The 17670-nt window shown below is 33.8% G+C and overlaps 1 protein-coding gene across 2 annotated transcripts in view; it reads right to left on the minus strand.

Annotated features, from left to right (window-relative positions):
- The window catches only part of BEND4 (BEN domain containing 4), a 50155-nt gene that overhangs the window by 20603 nt on the left and 11882 nt on the right, over positions 1–17670 (minus strand). For both annotated transcript variants that reach the window (XM_031941519.1, XM_031941520.1), the window contains exon 3: positions 4809–4900. In XM_031941519.1, coding sequence (XP_031797379.1) covers positions 4809–4900 — 92 coding nt within the window. The remainder of the gene's footprint in view (positions 1–4808; positions 4901–17670) is intronic.

Consider the following 17670-nt stretch of genomic DNA (forward strand, 5'->3'; position numbering starts at 1 on the left):
AAAGTTGAGTATGCTTTTTATTTTGCCCCAATGGTTCTGTGCTTAGACATTCCTCCAGCTATGGCATTGTATGCTTTAGTTATCTTTAGAATAATCACCAAAATTTTGCCAGAATTTTTTGAGGGATCAAGTCATGAAATGATGTTAAGCACTTCAATCATTAAAGCAGGAAAATAGAATCTAGGTTTAAGAAACATTCTAAAAATGAAGCTTAAAATTAAAAAAAATATGATTAACTTTCCGCTAGATACTACATTTAACTGAAACTCCTTATTTTATTGAACAATTAGGTAAATTATCAGGATTTTTCCCATCCTTGCCCTTTTGAGCAAGCTTTAGAACCTTATACCAGCTCAATCTTTTGATCATATTTCTTCTCTAAAGATTTTGAGTGTGCTACTCCTCTCTCCTCAGATAAGGAGTATAAGCTCCTTGAAGATAGAAATTATACTTACATACATATGTATACATACATATATGCATAAATATACATGTATATACATATACATATATTTCAATGTATTTCACAAAATGCCTAGCATAGTATTAAGTAATCAAAAATCGACATTAAATTGATTTTTGCCTTGGACAAGGGGAAGACCTCCCCCCTTAAAAGGCTTAGCTTCCACAATGTCATATCTTCTCAGAAAAGTGTTTTATAGCTTCAAGACTTAGGAGCTAGAAGGGACTTTAGAGGTGATCTAGTTTCTTCCCTTCATCATACAGATGAGGAGACTGAGACCCAGAAAAAGTTGAATGATTTGCCCAAAGTCACACAGGTTGTAAGATGCGAAGCTAGAACCTGAAGCTTAGTCCTCTGACTACCAATGCAGCACTTTTCCGCCTTACTGATGATAAGTGTCTCCATTTAATTAAAGATTTGGAAAACTCATGTTAAATTCCGTATGCTTAAGTGTTGGGAAGTTTTTAAACCTTTTCTATCCAAGTGACTGGAATGAGTTTCAAGCATTACTTTTTTTCATGAATTAACAAACATCATTTTTTAAAAATAGAAAGGAACACAGAGTGAGGTTATATTAGTAACATCCTGACAATTAAATAGATAACAACTTTCATAGGTCTCTCTTAAAATCCTTTCTTGTAACTAAATACATAATCATCTTGAATAATCAGGGCTCTAGTTGGTTTTGTTTTTTAGAGGTAGCTTTGACACAAAAGTTTCAGATAAGCTAATCAAACCAGTAGCTCTGAAAACTGAATGCATAAAGCCATCAAAAAAAAAATGGTCCATGTTTTCAAGAGATAGATAGTTAATGATCTTTTTCTTTATCTCAGAGGTTTTGGGGGTGCTGTTAAAACTCTCCTAAAAATCTGGATTTCAATCAGATGATATATTCCTATTCATTTCAGGCTCCAAAAACACACACAGTTATACATTTCACTAAATTCTCTGGAGTGACCCCAATGTCATTGATGGTTTATTAAATATCCTGAGCTGGCAAAAAATGATAAAAAAGAAAACACATAATAAAACCTTTTGACTCCACATCTGTATAATTCTACTACTTGAATTTTATTCTCTAATATCCCACCTTTATCTACCAAAAAACCCAGAATATTTAACTGTATTTTTTTAGCTGAAGAACTTGTGAAAGCCCCTGAGAAGCAGAGGGACAAAAGGTCAGTCTGGTTTCCAATTTCACCCTTTCTCATCTTTCTGACAAATAGCTGGGTTGTTCACAAAATGTTATTCACCTCCAGATGGGTTTCCTGGTTTTGACCAGCTATTTAATTTTAATTTCAAAATAGTTGAGGATTTGCAGTCTCTATTTTGCAAAGGATACAAAATCATTCTCTCTGTAGCTGGGAAACTTGTGTGATTATGCTGAGGAGAATCTAGTATTTGTTGTTGAAGTAGGGAGAGGGGTATGAATGTAGATCTGGAGGGTGGAAAGAGAAGAACTAAACCTAAAATGTTTTCTATTGATGTTCTCCATTGACGGTATGTTCCCAGATCCTAAGTGGGCTTAGGGGAGGGGGAGCACAGGGGTAATGGAAGAGATAAGGGAAATTCCTAAAATTAAAAATATCACCCAGTTGATAGTAGAAGGGGAAGAAGATTCAGAAGAGTATATATTGGCACATAAAGGAAGAAACTTTTGCTTCTTATTGCATCCCTTCCTCAAGGAAGGATTTATAAAATAAAGAAATGGGGAAAGAAGAAGTGGATGAGGATATGGGTGACTTTGGTTCCATCACTTATTATTGGTGTGACCCTGGGCAAATCACTTGATTTCTAGAATCATAGATTAGAAGGGGTCTCAAAGGCCATCTACTCCAATCTCCTACCTGATACATAAATTATCTTCTCTTATTGTGTTCAGACCACAATATATAATCCTCTACTAAGTCTGCACTTGAATCCTTTCTATCAGGAAGACTCTGTTAGAGCCTTTTTGATGACACCATATTCAGGAAGCTAGGGTCATCTCTATTTTGAGATGAAGCATCACAATAAAACTGTAGTCTTATTATGCCTTATTTAGTGCAGGGAATTCCTCCACATAATAAAAAATCCCTCTTTTTTTATGATGGTTCTTGTAATGAATGCATAGCATAAAGCATATCATATTCATATTAAAGATAGGAATAAGACTTGTAATTTCATCGTGTTGGGGAACTCCTTGGATGAAGAAATTCTTTGCCAATAGAAACTGACCCTTTTGCCATTAACATAGTCTTGGAGCATTGCCTAGAAAATAGAAAGTTTAAATGATTTGCCTTGAGTCACAGAGTCAGTATGTGTCAGAAGTGGGACTTGAATAAAGGCATTTTTGGTTCTTAAGTAAACTCCCAATTCACTGTCCCTTTACACATTCAAATTATATTATTAGAATCAGTAAATTATGATCTTTGAGGTATAAAGGACCAGTCAATAGGACCACTCCGGGATCCTTCTCAAACATTTTTGATATTCATTTATAAAAAAGCAACTCAGTCTCTGTTAATGTTTAGATTTACCATCGATATTTATAAAAGAAATACTGTCTTGGAAAAAAGAAATTTTAAAAATAAAAATAGGATTATAGAGCAGTTACATTATAGAAGAAACAGCAGCATTTAAAAATAATTAATTGGGATAAAAGACAATGGAACAACATTACTGAGGAGATTTTATGTGACTAGATTAAAAAGTAGTGTATTGGAAATAAATTCAGTAATTTTCCCATTCAACTGGAATAGGAAAAGTACTTAGTTGACACAGTGTATTGAGTCTGGGGCATAGAGCTAGGAAGATTGGATGGAGGTCAAATGCTCCCTCAGACATCTAGTAGCAGCATGACTCAGTTTCCTCAATTATAAAATAAAGACAATGATAGAACATATCTGTCAAGATTGTTGTGAGGATCCAGTGAGATAATATTTATAAATTACTTAGCACAGTGCCTGACTGTATAGGAACTTAATCCTTCCTTTTCCCTCTCCTCTTTCCTGCTCTTTTTTCCCTCCCTCCCTCCCTCCCTTCCTTCCTTCCTTCCTTCCTTCCTTCCTTCCTTCCTTCCTTCCTTCCTTCCTTCCTTCCTTCCTTCCTTCCTTCCTTTCTTCCTTCCTTCCTTCCTTCCTTCCTTCCTTCCTTCCTTCCTTCCTCCCTCTTTCCTTGATAGTTATTGAAAGGCAGTATGGTGTAATGGAAAAAAACTAGACTTGAAGTCAGAAGACCTGGGCCTGTTTTCTGGTTTCAACACTTCTGAATTCTGGTTTCAACACTTATTAGCTTCTTGGATAAGTAATATAACCTCAGCATGTTTGCTCAATTGTTAAATGAGAATAAGAACACTCCTATTACTTACCACACAGATTTATGGTGAAGCTCAACTAGGGAAATGTCTATAAAACACTAGGTAGACTTTAAAGTGCTGGCATTTACTTAAGATTTTATCTATAAAGCAAAATCTCCAAACTGTTTTGTCTTATTTACTCTTCATCTCAATAGTTTATCTCTGCAAATATGGCAAGGTTAGAAACGTGATCATCCATTGTTCAACAACAAACTGGGAGAATTTTCTATATGAAAACTCTTCCTAGTAAGTAACAACTATTTCACAGCAAAGATTTCAGTGAAACGTCCACTTGTACCAATTAATTTCTTTGGGAAATATCTACTGCAGTTGTGAAGATAGTGCCTGGTATATGGTGGGTGTTTAATATTGATTGATTGATTGATAGGAATTTCACTGGTAGTAGATGTTATACTTGTATTTCTCTAATATGAATAGAAACATGGTGGAGGTTGGGGTAAGTGATAAGTGGATTGTGAAGATCTGCTAAAAATGGTGACCATTTGAATGGACTACATAGTTTTTTCTTGATTAACAAAGAAACTTTATATTTAATCAGTAGTCAAACTATTTCACCCCCCACTATCATAATAGCCAGAATTCATATAGCACTATAAAAGTGCTATACACATGTTACTTCATGTGATCCTCACAATAACCCTGAAAGGCAGGTGCTATTATTATTTTTATTTTACAGATGAGGAAACTAAGTTTAGGAGAGGATAAGTCAGTTGCTCAGAGGCATAGCTAGTAAGTGTCTGAGGTGAGATTTGAACTCGTCTTCCTAATTTCCAAATCCAGTACTCTTGCCCACTGTACCATTAACACATCAAGGCACATGTAAACCCAAGAAGGTATACACACAGATCAGTCCCTCACTTTTAGAAATACATCTTGTCATCAATAAATTCTTTGGTTCTTTCTTGGTAGATTGCTAGATTATAAATTTCATCTCATTGAAGTTAGTAACATAAAATATGCTTTTTTTGTCTTTATAACATACACTACCTCTGTGGGCTGATCTGCTGGCTGTGGTATCATAAGCTGGTTATGGTGCTGAAGGACAGTTTTCAAATAATCTAAGACCGTCTGGCAGGGCACTGTAGAAAACAGATTGCAATTACTGAATATTCTTAGTGTAACAACAACAACAACAACAAAAACAGCAGCAGCAGCATCTTTTAACTAAATATGGTCCTCCAAGATTTACATTATCAATTCTCCAATGAGCTTTACTGCAGCAGAAATGCAGTTTCTCTTCTTCTGATTTGGGCAATCATTTAATTTAATAAATCCAGAGCAGGTGCGGCAACCTCAGAGACCTTTAAAGGTTTTTCCTACCTTCAGCATTGTGTACTCTGAAGGGTTTTCAGATTAAAGAAGATTACAGGCTAAATCAGGTCAACATAATGATAATAAAAATTTTACCTCATAAACACAATTTAAATGATGGAGAGAGAGAGAGAGAGAGAGAGAGAGAGAGAGAGAGAGAGAGAGAGAGACAGGGCGGGGGGGAGAGAGAGATTTTTCATATAATTTAATCATTATTCAAAATTAACATTCAACCACAAGTGACACTTGAAAAGTTGTAATCTGGTTAGCTAATTTTTATTGTTAACAAGATATTATGTGATTAATTTTTACTTCTTAATTTTTCCAGGGGGCAAACTGCATGCAATTCAGAAGCTTCCCTACATATACAAATATACTCACTTGGATGCATTTTTACTTCATAGGTCCTTTCTCTGAAGATGGTTAGTTAGCTAGTTCTGGCTCAGAAAAAGGTCTTTCTCAAGCAAATGCTGCCACATATTTAATTAAGCATGCACATTTTTGGGAAATAGTTCTTCTCTACTGTGACTGAATTAGCTTGACTTAATAAATAAACAAATTGTTAAAAAAATTATGTTTTTAAAAACCTTTTAATATTAACCCTTTCAGGATGACCTAATTAAAAAAAAAAAGAAATGTCTTCAGAACTTCGCTAATATTAATTTGTAGAGAATTCTTTTGGTAGCTGTCCATAGTGTTGAATAGGGAACATCACATTTAAGAAAATAATAAACATTATTTTTAACTAGAGACCCCATTTTAAAATGTCAGCACTAATCATTTTCCAGCTTGTCTTTCTCTTATTGAAAACAGACAGAATTTTTCCTTTTCCCCCAATACTTACTGCTCTTGGGTCTTGAGGAGTTTTAGTATTCACAATTAATTCTCTCACATTTCACTAATAAATTACTAAGAAATTTGAACAAGAGGAAGTCAAAAGGCAAGTTGGGAGAATTTTTACTTTCAAATAGTTAGGTAATTAGCAATATTTATATGTAGGTTTCTTAGGCAACTCCTTAGCAGTTGTTTGATTTAATCCTTCAATTTCAGTGACATTTGCTAAATGATTATGCAAGTCATTTTTTAATAAGCTATGATATTGCACAGTACATCTGTTTTAAATAAATTAAGTTCAAAAAATCTAGATGCTTCTCCAAATTTAGGGGTCACAATCTCTGTTGGTGGAAAGGTTACCCACACTAGGAAATGATAAATCTTCCAGCATAAAAAGAAAGAATTCTCCCCTTACTGATTTAAGTTATATTCAGCAACTTTCCCATGCTTAACAATGACAGATTAAGAATACATTTTATGGCAATAATCATTGGTTACATAAAAATAGGAGAATTAGGAAAATGTAGTGAGGCACAAGAGGGCTAAGAGGTAGAATCTAAGAGTCAGTAAATTTGAGGGTTCCAATCCTGTCTTTGCCTTTAATTGTGTGACCTTAGAGAAATCATTCAATCTTAACTATGCCTCATTTTCTTCATCAATATAGAAAGGATATTAATAATAATAATACCTGTCTCTACAAAACTTTCAGAGTCATGATGAGGATAAAATGATAAAGCAGATATGAAGCAGTCTAGTCAGCCTTGCTCACTTCTTCCAAAATTTCTTTTTCAGAAATATACACAATGATTGGTAAATACTTAAACATCAAAGAACTCTTATAAATCCTGGTGTGAACTCTTATCTGACTTACTTCTAATTGGATAATTAATAGTTGTATGGGATTTTTCTACCCTAGATTAGTAGAAAGAGCAATGGAATAATTTGTTTACTACTAATTATAATTGAATTAAACTCCAAGGGAGGGTAGTGGGACCCCCATGGTCAGTTTGTGGTATGCCATCATGTTTCAAAGCCAGAAAAAAACGAAGATTCAGGGCAGCTATATCAGAGGCTGACTTATGTCCTCTACAAAACCTTTGTTTTTAAACCAAGACATTATAACTAGTTAAATGTCTTGTGAGTGTGAGCTTATGTATCTCTTTCTTGATACAAAGTGAACTATTGCAAAAAGTATTTTGGAAAAATTAGACAGACAAGATAGCACTACTATTTTTATCAGTGTTTTGTTGAGTTTTTGATAAAAATTATTTATTTGGCAGAAGATTGATTTCTTTGATACTTGAACTATTGCTAGGAGTGGTGGTACAGGTTGCCTAAGGAAGAGATGAATCAGCCAGGAAGGGACCAGAGCAGATCAAAACTCCAAGATACCTGATCAGCACCTAGGACCAGAGCTGGGATTGACTCCTGAACTTCCAGCGTGATGGCTGGGTGAGAGATGGCTGGCTTAATGCAGATTTTGAACTTTAAACTATGAATACTCCCATCTACAGGCATTTTTGCTGATAAATGCCATTTTTCTCTCATCCAAACTATGAATTTTTTATTTATTTGGTATTTGTCAAATGGGAATAATAATACCTGTAGTCTCTACCTTTTAGGGTTGTTGTAGGAATCAAATCAACACACACACAGACCCTCACACACTCATTGATACAAACACATCGATATAATATGTATATCTATGTAAACATACACATATGCAATACATATATGTATATATACATACATATATGCAATACATATATGTATATATATACATACATAATGTTCCCAAAGTCGTAGTTTCTTTAACTTATTGAAGCTAATTAAAAATTAAATTATTAAAGTTTTTAAATGAGCTAAGATCTTTTAGTCTATCATATATATATATATGTATACACACATACATATATATATATATAGATAGATAGATAGATACACACAAGATATTGCAAATCTTAAAATGCTGCTCAACTGTTAGAAAATACTACCAATCCATGGCTCACCAATGCAAATATGTGCATGCCTTTTCCATTACTCACTCATCAATAAAAGTGATATAGACCTGCAAGGGACAAGTGGGACAAATTACTAATCCCAGTTTATGAGTAGAAGGGATGGTGATGGCAGTTTCATTTTGCTCTCTTCACCTTGCTACAAGTGTCAGGGCACTGATGGAATGTAAGGTTCCTGAGGATAGAACTGTATTTCATTTTCTCTCTGAATCCCCGAGGCCTAAGCATAGGTACATCATAAGTATTTCATCAGTGCTTGCTGTCTGGTTTGGATTGGTGTCAGTTATATTTTAAACCACACAGCTCTAGCTCTTTCTTTAGGATCATGTAGTTTAAAACAGAACTGCAGGTGGATTGACCAATTAATGAGCAAAAGTGGCTGATGGGATCTGTGAGAATATTGGACCTTAAAAGCCTTTCCTGGAAGTAGGGATCTTTGTGTAGGACTTTATAACTCCAGCATAATGATGGGGACCAGCCCGAGAGCTAAGTTGAATCAAGCAAACATCTTATGCACAAAATAAGTGGTAAATATTATTCTGCTCTAACATGGAAATATTAAGTAATATAGACCTGCCAAATCAGGGGCCAAAGTAGGAAGAGAATCATGTTTTTGTTTTTTCTCCTTGGCTCATCGAGCAGCTTACTTAGCTAAATCATGCTGCTCTTTTAAGAGAGAATTGTCATTTTGCCCGTAAAACCCTGAAAATCTCCTAAATTTTTTTCTTCTTAACATGTCCTGTTATTTTGGTAATTGGACTGTCATGGTATTTTGGTAATCATACTATATAATGATCTACAAACAGTTTCCAACTGTTTTGGTTTCTAATCTCTACTGGGCTATTTATTCTTTAAAGTTTGCAAATTAAGGATTAATAGGATCCTTCTGAATAATAAAATCATGATCTAGAAATATTACTCTCTAAAAGTCAATACACTTATCACCTATCTATGTGACCTTAGGCAGGACACAAAATAAGAATAACTACTAACATCTGCATAGAGCTTACTATGTACCAGACATTGTGCTAAATGTTTTACAATTATCTCATTTGTTCCTCATAATAACCTTGGAAGATAGAAGTCTCATTTCTCTCATCTGTAAAAATAAGGGGTTATATTAGATAGCTCTGAAGGTCCATTTCACTTGGATATATCTATGCTCCTATGATCCTATTTTGAATAATGAGTTTTAAAAAAATTATAATTAATAGAGACGATACTATTTTGGACTAGTCACACATCCTCACTTTGCCAATGCCAAAAAAAGGCTAAAGCAAAATGAATTTCATGTATACTTCAGAGGAAATAAACTCTGAATGGGGGAGAACAATGGAGGTTAGAATGGAATAAATGAAGTAACTGTTAAAAGTGCCTTAAACTGACCTGGAGCATTTATACTGCTCTTGAAATGAGTGTTCTATTAGATAGCTGTTTTATATAACTGAATAAAAAACCACAAATACGATAATTCTGGAAGGAATAAAATAAGCTAAAGAAAGCAATCTAAGCATTAGATTTTTTTTAAAGGTAAAAATTTAACAGCAATATGAAAAATGACGCATCATAGATGTATTATCACATATGTCCCAGTGCTCATGTTCTGTTAAATGCAAAGATATTCCTAACCTACCCTCTCTAGGAAATGTACTCTGTTTTGTTTTTCTAATAGGAACGATATGTGGATTGGGCAGTTTCATAGCTTGGGCAACTCTGAAATCTCAGTTGATTCTGGTCCATGCTAATTTACTGACCAAAGATCCTTGTTACTAAAGAAAGCCTTGGGTACTATGTCTTTAACAAAATCACTCTTGTTTGTTTCCGAGGCTGTCAAGTGAATGGCTTTTCTGACACCATTTTAAATGGTTCTGTTGATTGCATGGTTTTAGTATTCTTTAATGACTGAGCAACTGGTGTAGTGACTGTCAGATAAGAGAGTCGAGGAAAATTGCTCCAACACTACTCTCTCCCATATTAAGGCCACTGGATCTCTATTTTCTAATTTTCATTGCAGATAGCTGTATTAAAATTTTGATTACAGTTTCTCTTCTCTCATCCCTCTCTCATCATTTAATCTGTCTTGTTATGCAGTTGTTTCATTTCGAGACTCCAAACATGAAAAAATCCATCTCAAAATATGTCACATACCAATCCCATGTTACTTACAGGAAAATGGAAATTATTTACTGTACTATTTGACCTTTTAATGGTTTACTGAATTGGAAGATCCTGAATACAAATGACTAGAAGCACACTTATTTTGAATATCTTCCAATACTGTGGAATAGTGCTCTAAGGTGTTATATCTTAACCAGATTAATCTTTAGATAGTAGGCATGTAAACCTTTGACAGACCCAGATCTACACTTTTGCCATTCCCATCCATTCTTTCTGGAGATTGCACCCCCCTAGCATAATCTTCAAGGTCAGAAGAAGAAATAAGTATCTATTATGGGCTACCCATTGTGCTAAGTGCTTCACAGATATTATTTCATTTAATCCTCACAATAACCTGGGAGGTAGGTACTATTATTATCCCCATTTTCTAGTTGAGAAAACCAAAGAAGAGAGGTTAAGTAACTTGCTCAGGTCACACAGCTAGTAGTAGTCTTGAGAGTGGATTTGTATTCAGTTCTTCAAGCTCACCCCTATGCTATGATGTGACATTCAAGTAGGAAGTTTGGGAAAGATGATTATTATTGGATCCCCAAAAGATGATCATTTCTTGTTTTTTTCTCTTTTCTTTTCTTAACAAGTCAATATTCCTGACACAGACTAGAACTATAAATATGTTGAAGGAGAGATTAAAAAACACACCACGATTTGAAAGTAAGGAATGTTGAACACAAATGGAAATTTTCATCAGGTCATAGGTGGCACAGTTTAGGAAATATCCTGTGGTGTGTTCTTACTTTTAATTTTACTGGAAAAATTTTTGGATTTAGAAGTAGGAAATATGAAATCTAATCCTTTCTTTGCCAGTTGACTTGTTCTGTGCTCTAAGAGGGGTCACCGAACCTGTTTGCACCTGTTTCTTCACCTATAAAATGGAGAAAAGTAACATTTGCTCTGCCCTATATATCTTGTAGATATGTAGTGAATATAAAATGAGGTATCCTATTCAAGGATTATTTTCTGCATATAGCAGCCTTCAGTCTCATTCTCTTTTTCTCAGCTTTCCCCCTGCATCAGCTACTCTCAATATTGATAGAATTTTCTTTTCTCCTTTCTTTGTTGATTCGACTTTCTCTTTTCTCTTTTCTATAGATTTTCTCCTTCCTCCATCTAACCTTCATCAAGACCTAATTTCTACTGCTGTAGTCTCATTATAAAAGAAATACTTTTGGTCATTTGAAGGCAGTTTTAAAATGTTATACAAAGCAGTTTATATGTCTTTTTACCATTATTAGACTGTGCTCTCCTTCAGAGCAGGAACTGCCTTTTTATGCCTAGTATAGTGCCTAGAGCACATAGTATGTGTTTAATAATACTTGTTAATTTGCATATGGTGTTATAGACTAATTTAAAGAGGATGAAATTAAAATACACCATTGGCACCCAAGTAAGGCAAATTGACCCCTTCTCTCAAGGAAACTAAGACACACGATTCCTTTTTTATAAGCTTTCTCTGTGAAAGAATTGTGTCTGTGAAATAACCTTCTAACCTTTTTATATCTCTTGAAGTTTGCTCTTAGGTTTGGGAGTTACTGCATCATACTATGTCACAAATAACTTAGTCTCTTTCCTTCCCCTCTGATTGCCTTCTTATTCTCTGAACTTGTCTGTTCTTGATTGGCTATAATGAATGAACATAGTCTCTCAGAGCAGGCAGTACATCTGAATGGTCTCTCTAAGGAATAATAAACTCCTGGTCCTTCCGATAAAATGATTAAGCTTCCAGAGTACAAGTTTTTAACCTAGGGTACATGGACCTCAGAAGAGTCTCTGGATTTTTTGGGGGGAGGGGGTGTCTTATCATCGATGGAAAAAAATAGGTCTTTATTTTCATTAACTTTTTCTTGGAGTTTAGCATTTCCTTCAATTATTTAAAAATATTATTTTGATAAAAGGTCTGTAAATTATTCCAAACTGCTAAAAATGATAGTGACCCTCAGGTGCTTAGGACAACTTATGACCATTAAGTAGCATTACAATTGCTTAGAGGAAGGCAGGTTTGAAGCTATGTAAACCAGTTATGGACTAGAGAAAACTGCTTTTGCCAGTGATGACTTACCTTCAGAGAAACAGGAATTGCATTCCTTTGAGGTGGGAGGTTATGTAAACAGATGAAAGTTTTGGGGAAATGCCCAGGCAATGGGTCTGATAACTTAATCACAGCTGACCTTGTTGCTTGTCAGGATAACTCTGGGATTCCTTCGCTACTTGGGTCAAACTTTCTCATGCTGAAACACCTTTCCAACCAAACATGCACATCTTTCTCATGGGATTCTATATTAAGGTTTTTCTTCACACATGCTTTATAGTTGGTAACTCAAATCTGCTGACTTTAAACCTGAACCCTCCCCTGATTTATCTTCTATTTATAATTGGCAAGTCATTTCTTTTTTTTTTTCTTTTTTTTCTAATGTCAATTATTTAAAACCAAATTGACACAAATTAGATGGGAATTCAGTATGAAATAGTGGTTGATTTACTATAGGTGCTATTAAAGTTGGTGAGGAAATTATTATTAATTTTTAAAATTGCCACTAATCTAATTTTAAGCTAAGTGTTATCTCTCTTCTGAATCACAAAAGTATTCAAGAAGTTCCAACGGATCTCAATTTTTGTAAAAATGGCTTTGTATACAATGGTACAGAATTGTATTTCTATAATTCTTACATACATGTATGTATCTATCTATCTATATTTAAATATAATCCTAAATATTTTATACATTTTTTGCAGTAATTTAAATAGAGTTCCTCAGTTTATTCCTTCCTGCAGGGTCTTATTGGTAATTAAAGTGATTGTATTGAGAAAGATTCTAGTTTATCACCAGTACATAAAATGGTGGCTCTTGGTTTTTAGACATATGTTATTTATCATGTTAAGGAAAGATGCAGTTTTTCCTATATTTTCTCATGTTTTTGATGGTAATGATTGTTTTATTTTGTCAAATGTTTCTCTTGCATCTATTGGTATCATTATGTGATTTTTGTGATTCTTGTTATTAATATAGTCTGCTTACAATATTAAACTAACTCTACATTCCTGGTATAAATTCGACCTGGAACAATCCTGTATAATCTTTGTGATATCTATTGTAATCTACTTTGTGAAGTATCTTATTTAAAATGTTTATATCAATGTTTATTAGGAATATTGACCTGAAGGTCTTTTTTTCTGTTTTGATTCTTCCAAGTTTATGTACCAAGATGATATTCGTGTCATTAGAAGGAATACGCTAGGATTTCTACTTTTGCTATTTTTGCAGAAAATGTATGTAATATTAGAATTAATTTTTTGAATGCTTGATACGACTTGTGAACCCATCTGGTCCTGGGGATTTTTTTTCTTTGTGAATTCATTTATGATTTATTAAGTTTCAGCCTATGACATTAATTTGTTTAAATTCTCTATTTCTTGTTCTGTTGATCTGAATATCTTACTTTTTATGAATCTTCATTTATTTTATTTAAGTTGTTGACTTTGTTGGAATATAGTTGGTCCTCTCATAATCTCATTTATTATTTATTTGTTTTGAATTTTTATTTTCCACATTTTGTACAGTTAAATAGATTTTCGTTGCTTCTTTTTAATCAAATTAGTTTATGGTTAATTTTATTTCTAAAAGCTCCTACTTTTATTTATTAATTAATTTTCCCCTGTAATTTTGCTAAATTTCTTCTGTAATTTTTTATGATTTCTATTTTGTCATTTAATTGAGATTTTATAATTAATTATAGTTATACATGACTGAATTAACAACAAAGGTTAGTTGGTTTTCTAGTTTTTTAGTTATACTACCCAGTTCATTTATCTCCTTTTTTTCTTTTTCCATTAATGAAAATGTTCAAAGAAATAAAGACCTAGATAATTGGAGAAGTATTTAATTATTCAGGGGTAGACTGAGCCAATACTTTTAGAGAGGGAATGCTACTTAAGTTAATTTACTCATTCAATGCCATGCCAATCAAACTTTCAAAGGATTATTTTATAGAAGTACAAAAAATAATAACAAAATTCACATAGAGTCAAAAAAAGTTCCAAAACTTCAAAGGAAAAAGTGTGAAAAAGTGAGAATGATTGAAGGGGGCCTAACGATACTGGTTTTAAAATTTTACTACAAAGCTGTTTCTCTCAAAATGATTTAGTGCTGGCAAAAAATATATCAATCAATGCAACAATTAAGGTATACAAAATCCAGAAACAAATGAACACTAGCAACCTAATGTTCAATGAACATAAAGACCACAGCTTTAGGAATAAAGGACTCATTAATTAATGAAAACTTCTGAGAAAATTGGACAGCAATGTTAGAAAAATTTAGGTTTAAAGCAATACACATCATTCTAAGATATGGGCCAAATAGATATGTGAAGTAGATGTAAAAGGTCACATTATAAAGAAATTGGAGAAACAAAGAAGAAATTGTCTATCAGATTTATGTAGATGGAAAGAAAATGACTAAATACAGGAATCGTAGAAGACAAAATGGATGATTTTTGATGACAAAATCAAAAAGGTTTTTCCTCCCCACAAACAAATCTAGTATAGCTAAGATTAAAAGAGAAACAATTCACTGGGGAAAACCTTTTCCTGGAAGATTTTTTGATATATTCCCAAGAATCCTAAGATATATAAGGAACTGATTTATATTTATAAAAATAAGAGCTATTCCTCAGCTGAAAAAATTTTTAAAGAATATAAATGGGTTGTTCTCAAGGAAATCCTAGCTATCTAGAGCCATATGAAAAAATGCTCAAAATCATTAATAATTAAAGATATACAATATCTCTGCTTTTGCAGAACCAGAAGAACAATTTATAAAATAACATCAAAATTATGAAGATGGACAATTCTGAAAAACTTGAAAATTCTGATCAACTGAATGCTTAGTTATGATTCCAGAAGACTGATAAAGAACAAGGCCTCTCATCTCATGACAGAGAGAAGATGAATTAATATGCAGAATAAGAAATGACTATTTGGTCATGTCTAATATGGGAATATGTTTAACTGGATTGTGCTTATGTAATACAAGGATTTTGTATTTTTCCTTTCATTTGTCTCCCCCTCCCTCTTTCCTTCCTTCCTTCTCCCCTTCTTTCCTTCCTTCCTTCCTTTCCTCCCTCCTTCCTTCCTTCCCTCCCTCCTCCTCCCCCCTTCTCTTCCCCTCTCCTCTCCCTCTCTCCTCCTATTTCCCTCCTTTCCTTCCTTCCTTCCTTCCTTCCTTCCTTCCTTCCTTCCTTCCTTCCTTCCTTCCTTCCTTCCTTCCTTCTTCCTTCCTTCCTTCCTTCCTTCCTTCCTTCCTTCCTATTGGATGGATGCATAGAAGAAGGCAAGATTATTGAGAAATAAAACAACAAATTAAAAACTGTATTAACTGTGTCATTATTGCTAGGACACTGTTGAGATGCTAAAGACTTGAAGGACACTGATTCAGGTCATGGGAGGTGAATTGATCCACGGGTTTGTTAAGTGATATGAATATCAAGTCTAACAGCTTGCTGAATGTTTGTGACTACCAATCTATCAAAGAGAAAGAGGATTGTTGTTGTTAACCATCTTAGGAACCTGAAGCAATCAAAATCTGTGTCTTAAAACTTCATCTCAGGTTAATATCTGAGTAGTCTGCATTATAATTTTGAAGAGTGAATATGAATTCTATAAACATATATGCACACATATTAATAATTTCTCTCTCTACATATATGCGTATATATCCCAGTGCTGTTCATTTGTCCAGTGATAATATAATCAATAAATATTTGGATAATCTTTCATTCTCTGCACTAAAGAGGTTCCTGGAAAAGAAAGAGGGAAAAACATTCAGAATTTCTACTCACAGCATAGCATATGGTTGATTTATGGATAGGAACAACAAAAAGTGTCAAATGCTGAGATGTGATGGGGCTAGACTTGGGTAAAATCCTGTGGAAACCAAGAGGAGAACACAAAGAAGTCTTCCTCTGTGATTGTCAATGAACAATTCTGTCTAGAGCACCGAGAGTGAGTGCATCATATTCCAGGGATCAAATCTAGGAAGCCAATGTGTATTAACTTCAGTCCCCTGTCTCTCCTCATCTGGACAGACACTTGGCTCAGTATATTACAAAAATGTATTGAATAATATATCTGAAGAGGCAAATGAGAGTTCTTTCTAAAAATGGGGCTTATCTCCATGTAACATAAATTAAAGCTAACTTTTAATTCACATTCTTATTGTATACAGTTCTAATATTTAATATAATAAATAGTTGTTTGAAAAACAACATGGATTTTTAGAATTTTAAATCAAAAGACCTAGAGGACTACTTAAGGAGTGGAAGGAACTTAAAAAGCACCTGAATTATTACAAAAAAAAGATATCTAGAGTTATATATGACAAGGAAAGAAATGGTCAGTGCGGTGGAGAGGGGGATATTTAGAATTTTTTAAATCAAAAGAGCTAAAGGACTATTTAAGGAGTGGAAGGAACTTAGAAAGCACCTGAATTATTAGAAAAAAAGATGTCTAGAGTTGTATATGATAAGGAAAGAAATGGTCAGTGCCGTGAGAAGGGGATATGAATGAAACATCTCAAGAATGAGGAGACAAAATTTTCATTTATACTGGCACAGTGAAGTATAGAGTTGATTATTTATTTGGCTACTTTCATAAATGTAGTCAGCTAATCTGGATAATTCAGGCCTGAATTCAGCCATTTCCACAAAGAGAATAGCTGAGACCTAATTTGATTGGATAATGGCCTCAGTTTCTCCATTTCAGTTGATATTTTTAGAGAGGGCAGAAGAATTCACTGGAATTTTTTTCATAGGCTAGGGAGGCAATAGAGTGTTAAGCAAAGAATTATTGACAACACAAGGAGAACAATGTGATTCAGTCTAAGAGTGTGACATGTTTGACAAACTATGTTTGACAAAGAGGATGGGTTGGTAATTATTATGTATTATTTCTGGGTAGAAATAACTGTAGAACTACTCTAACAAATATACAGACCTCATAATTTTTCATTTGGGAAATCTATATTAGGCCTTATTTGGAGAAATGCTTTTAAAATACTGAACTTCTGGCTCGTGCCCCAGCAGCTCTTTAAATTCTTTCCTTCCTCCCTACATTTTCTCTAGTCAAGTTGTGAGCTGTCTTACAGTATGCTTTTCTTTTCCAAGATGGCGGTAAATACCTTTTCCCATTAACCATGGGCTGGAAATGCAGTGAGATGAAACAGAAATCAAACCCATCAAATATGTTTTTCTAACCAAATGAAAGCAAATTGTGATTTCGTGAAAATCATTCCCCAAACATCACTTTGCTACTTTGCAAGTACAGCATGTATGCGAAACAGAAAATATTTTATATTTAGCCAGTTTAGTATCATTGATCTTGCTTGAATTATTGGTATTTTTGACCTATGAGGTTTAGTGTTCAGTTTCTTACCAACTTAAAATAAGAATTTGCTCACTAAAAACAACTACACATTTTTGTAACTTAAGAAGAGAAATCAGCAGAAAAGAAGAGGT

This window comes from Sarcophilus harrisii, chromosome 6 (assembly GCF_902635505.1).
Source record: "Sarcophilus harrisii chromosome 6, mSarHar1.11, whole genome shotgun sequence".
Taxonomy (NCBI): Eukaryota; Metazoa; Chordata; class Mammalia; order Dasyuromorphia; family Dasyuridae; genus Sarcophilus; species Sarcophilus harrisii.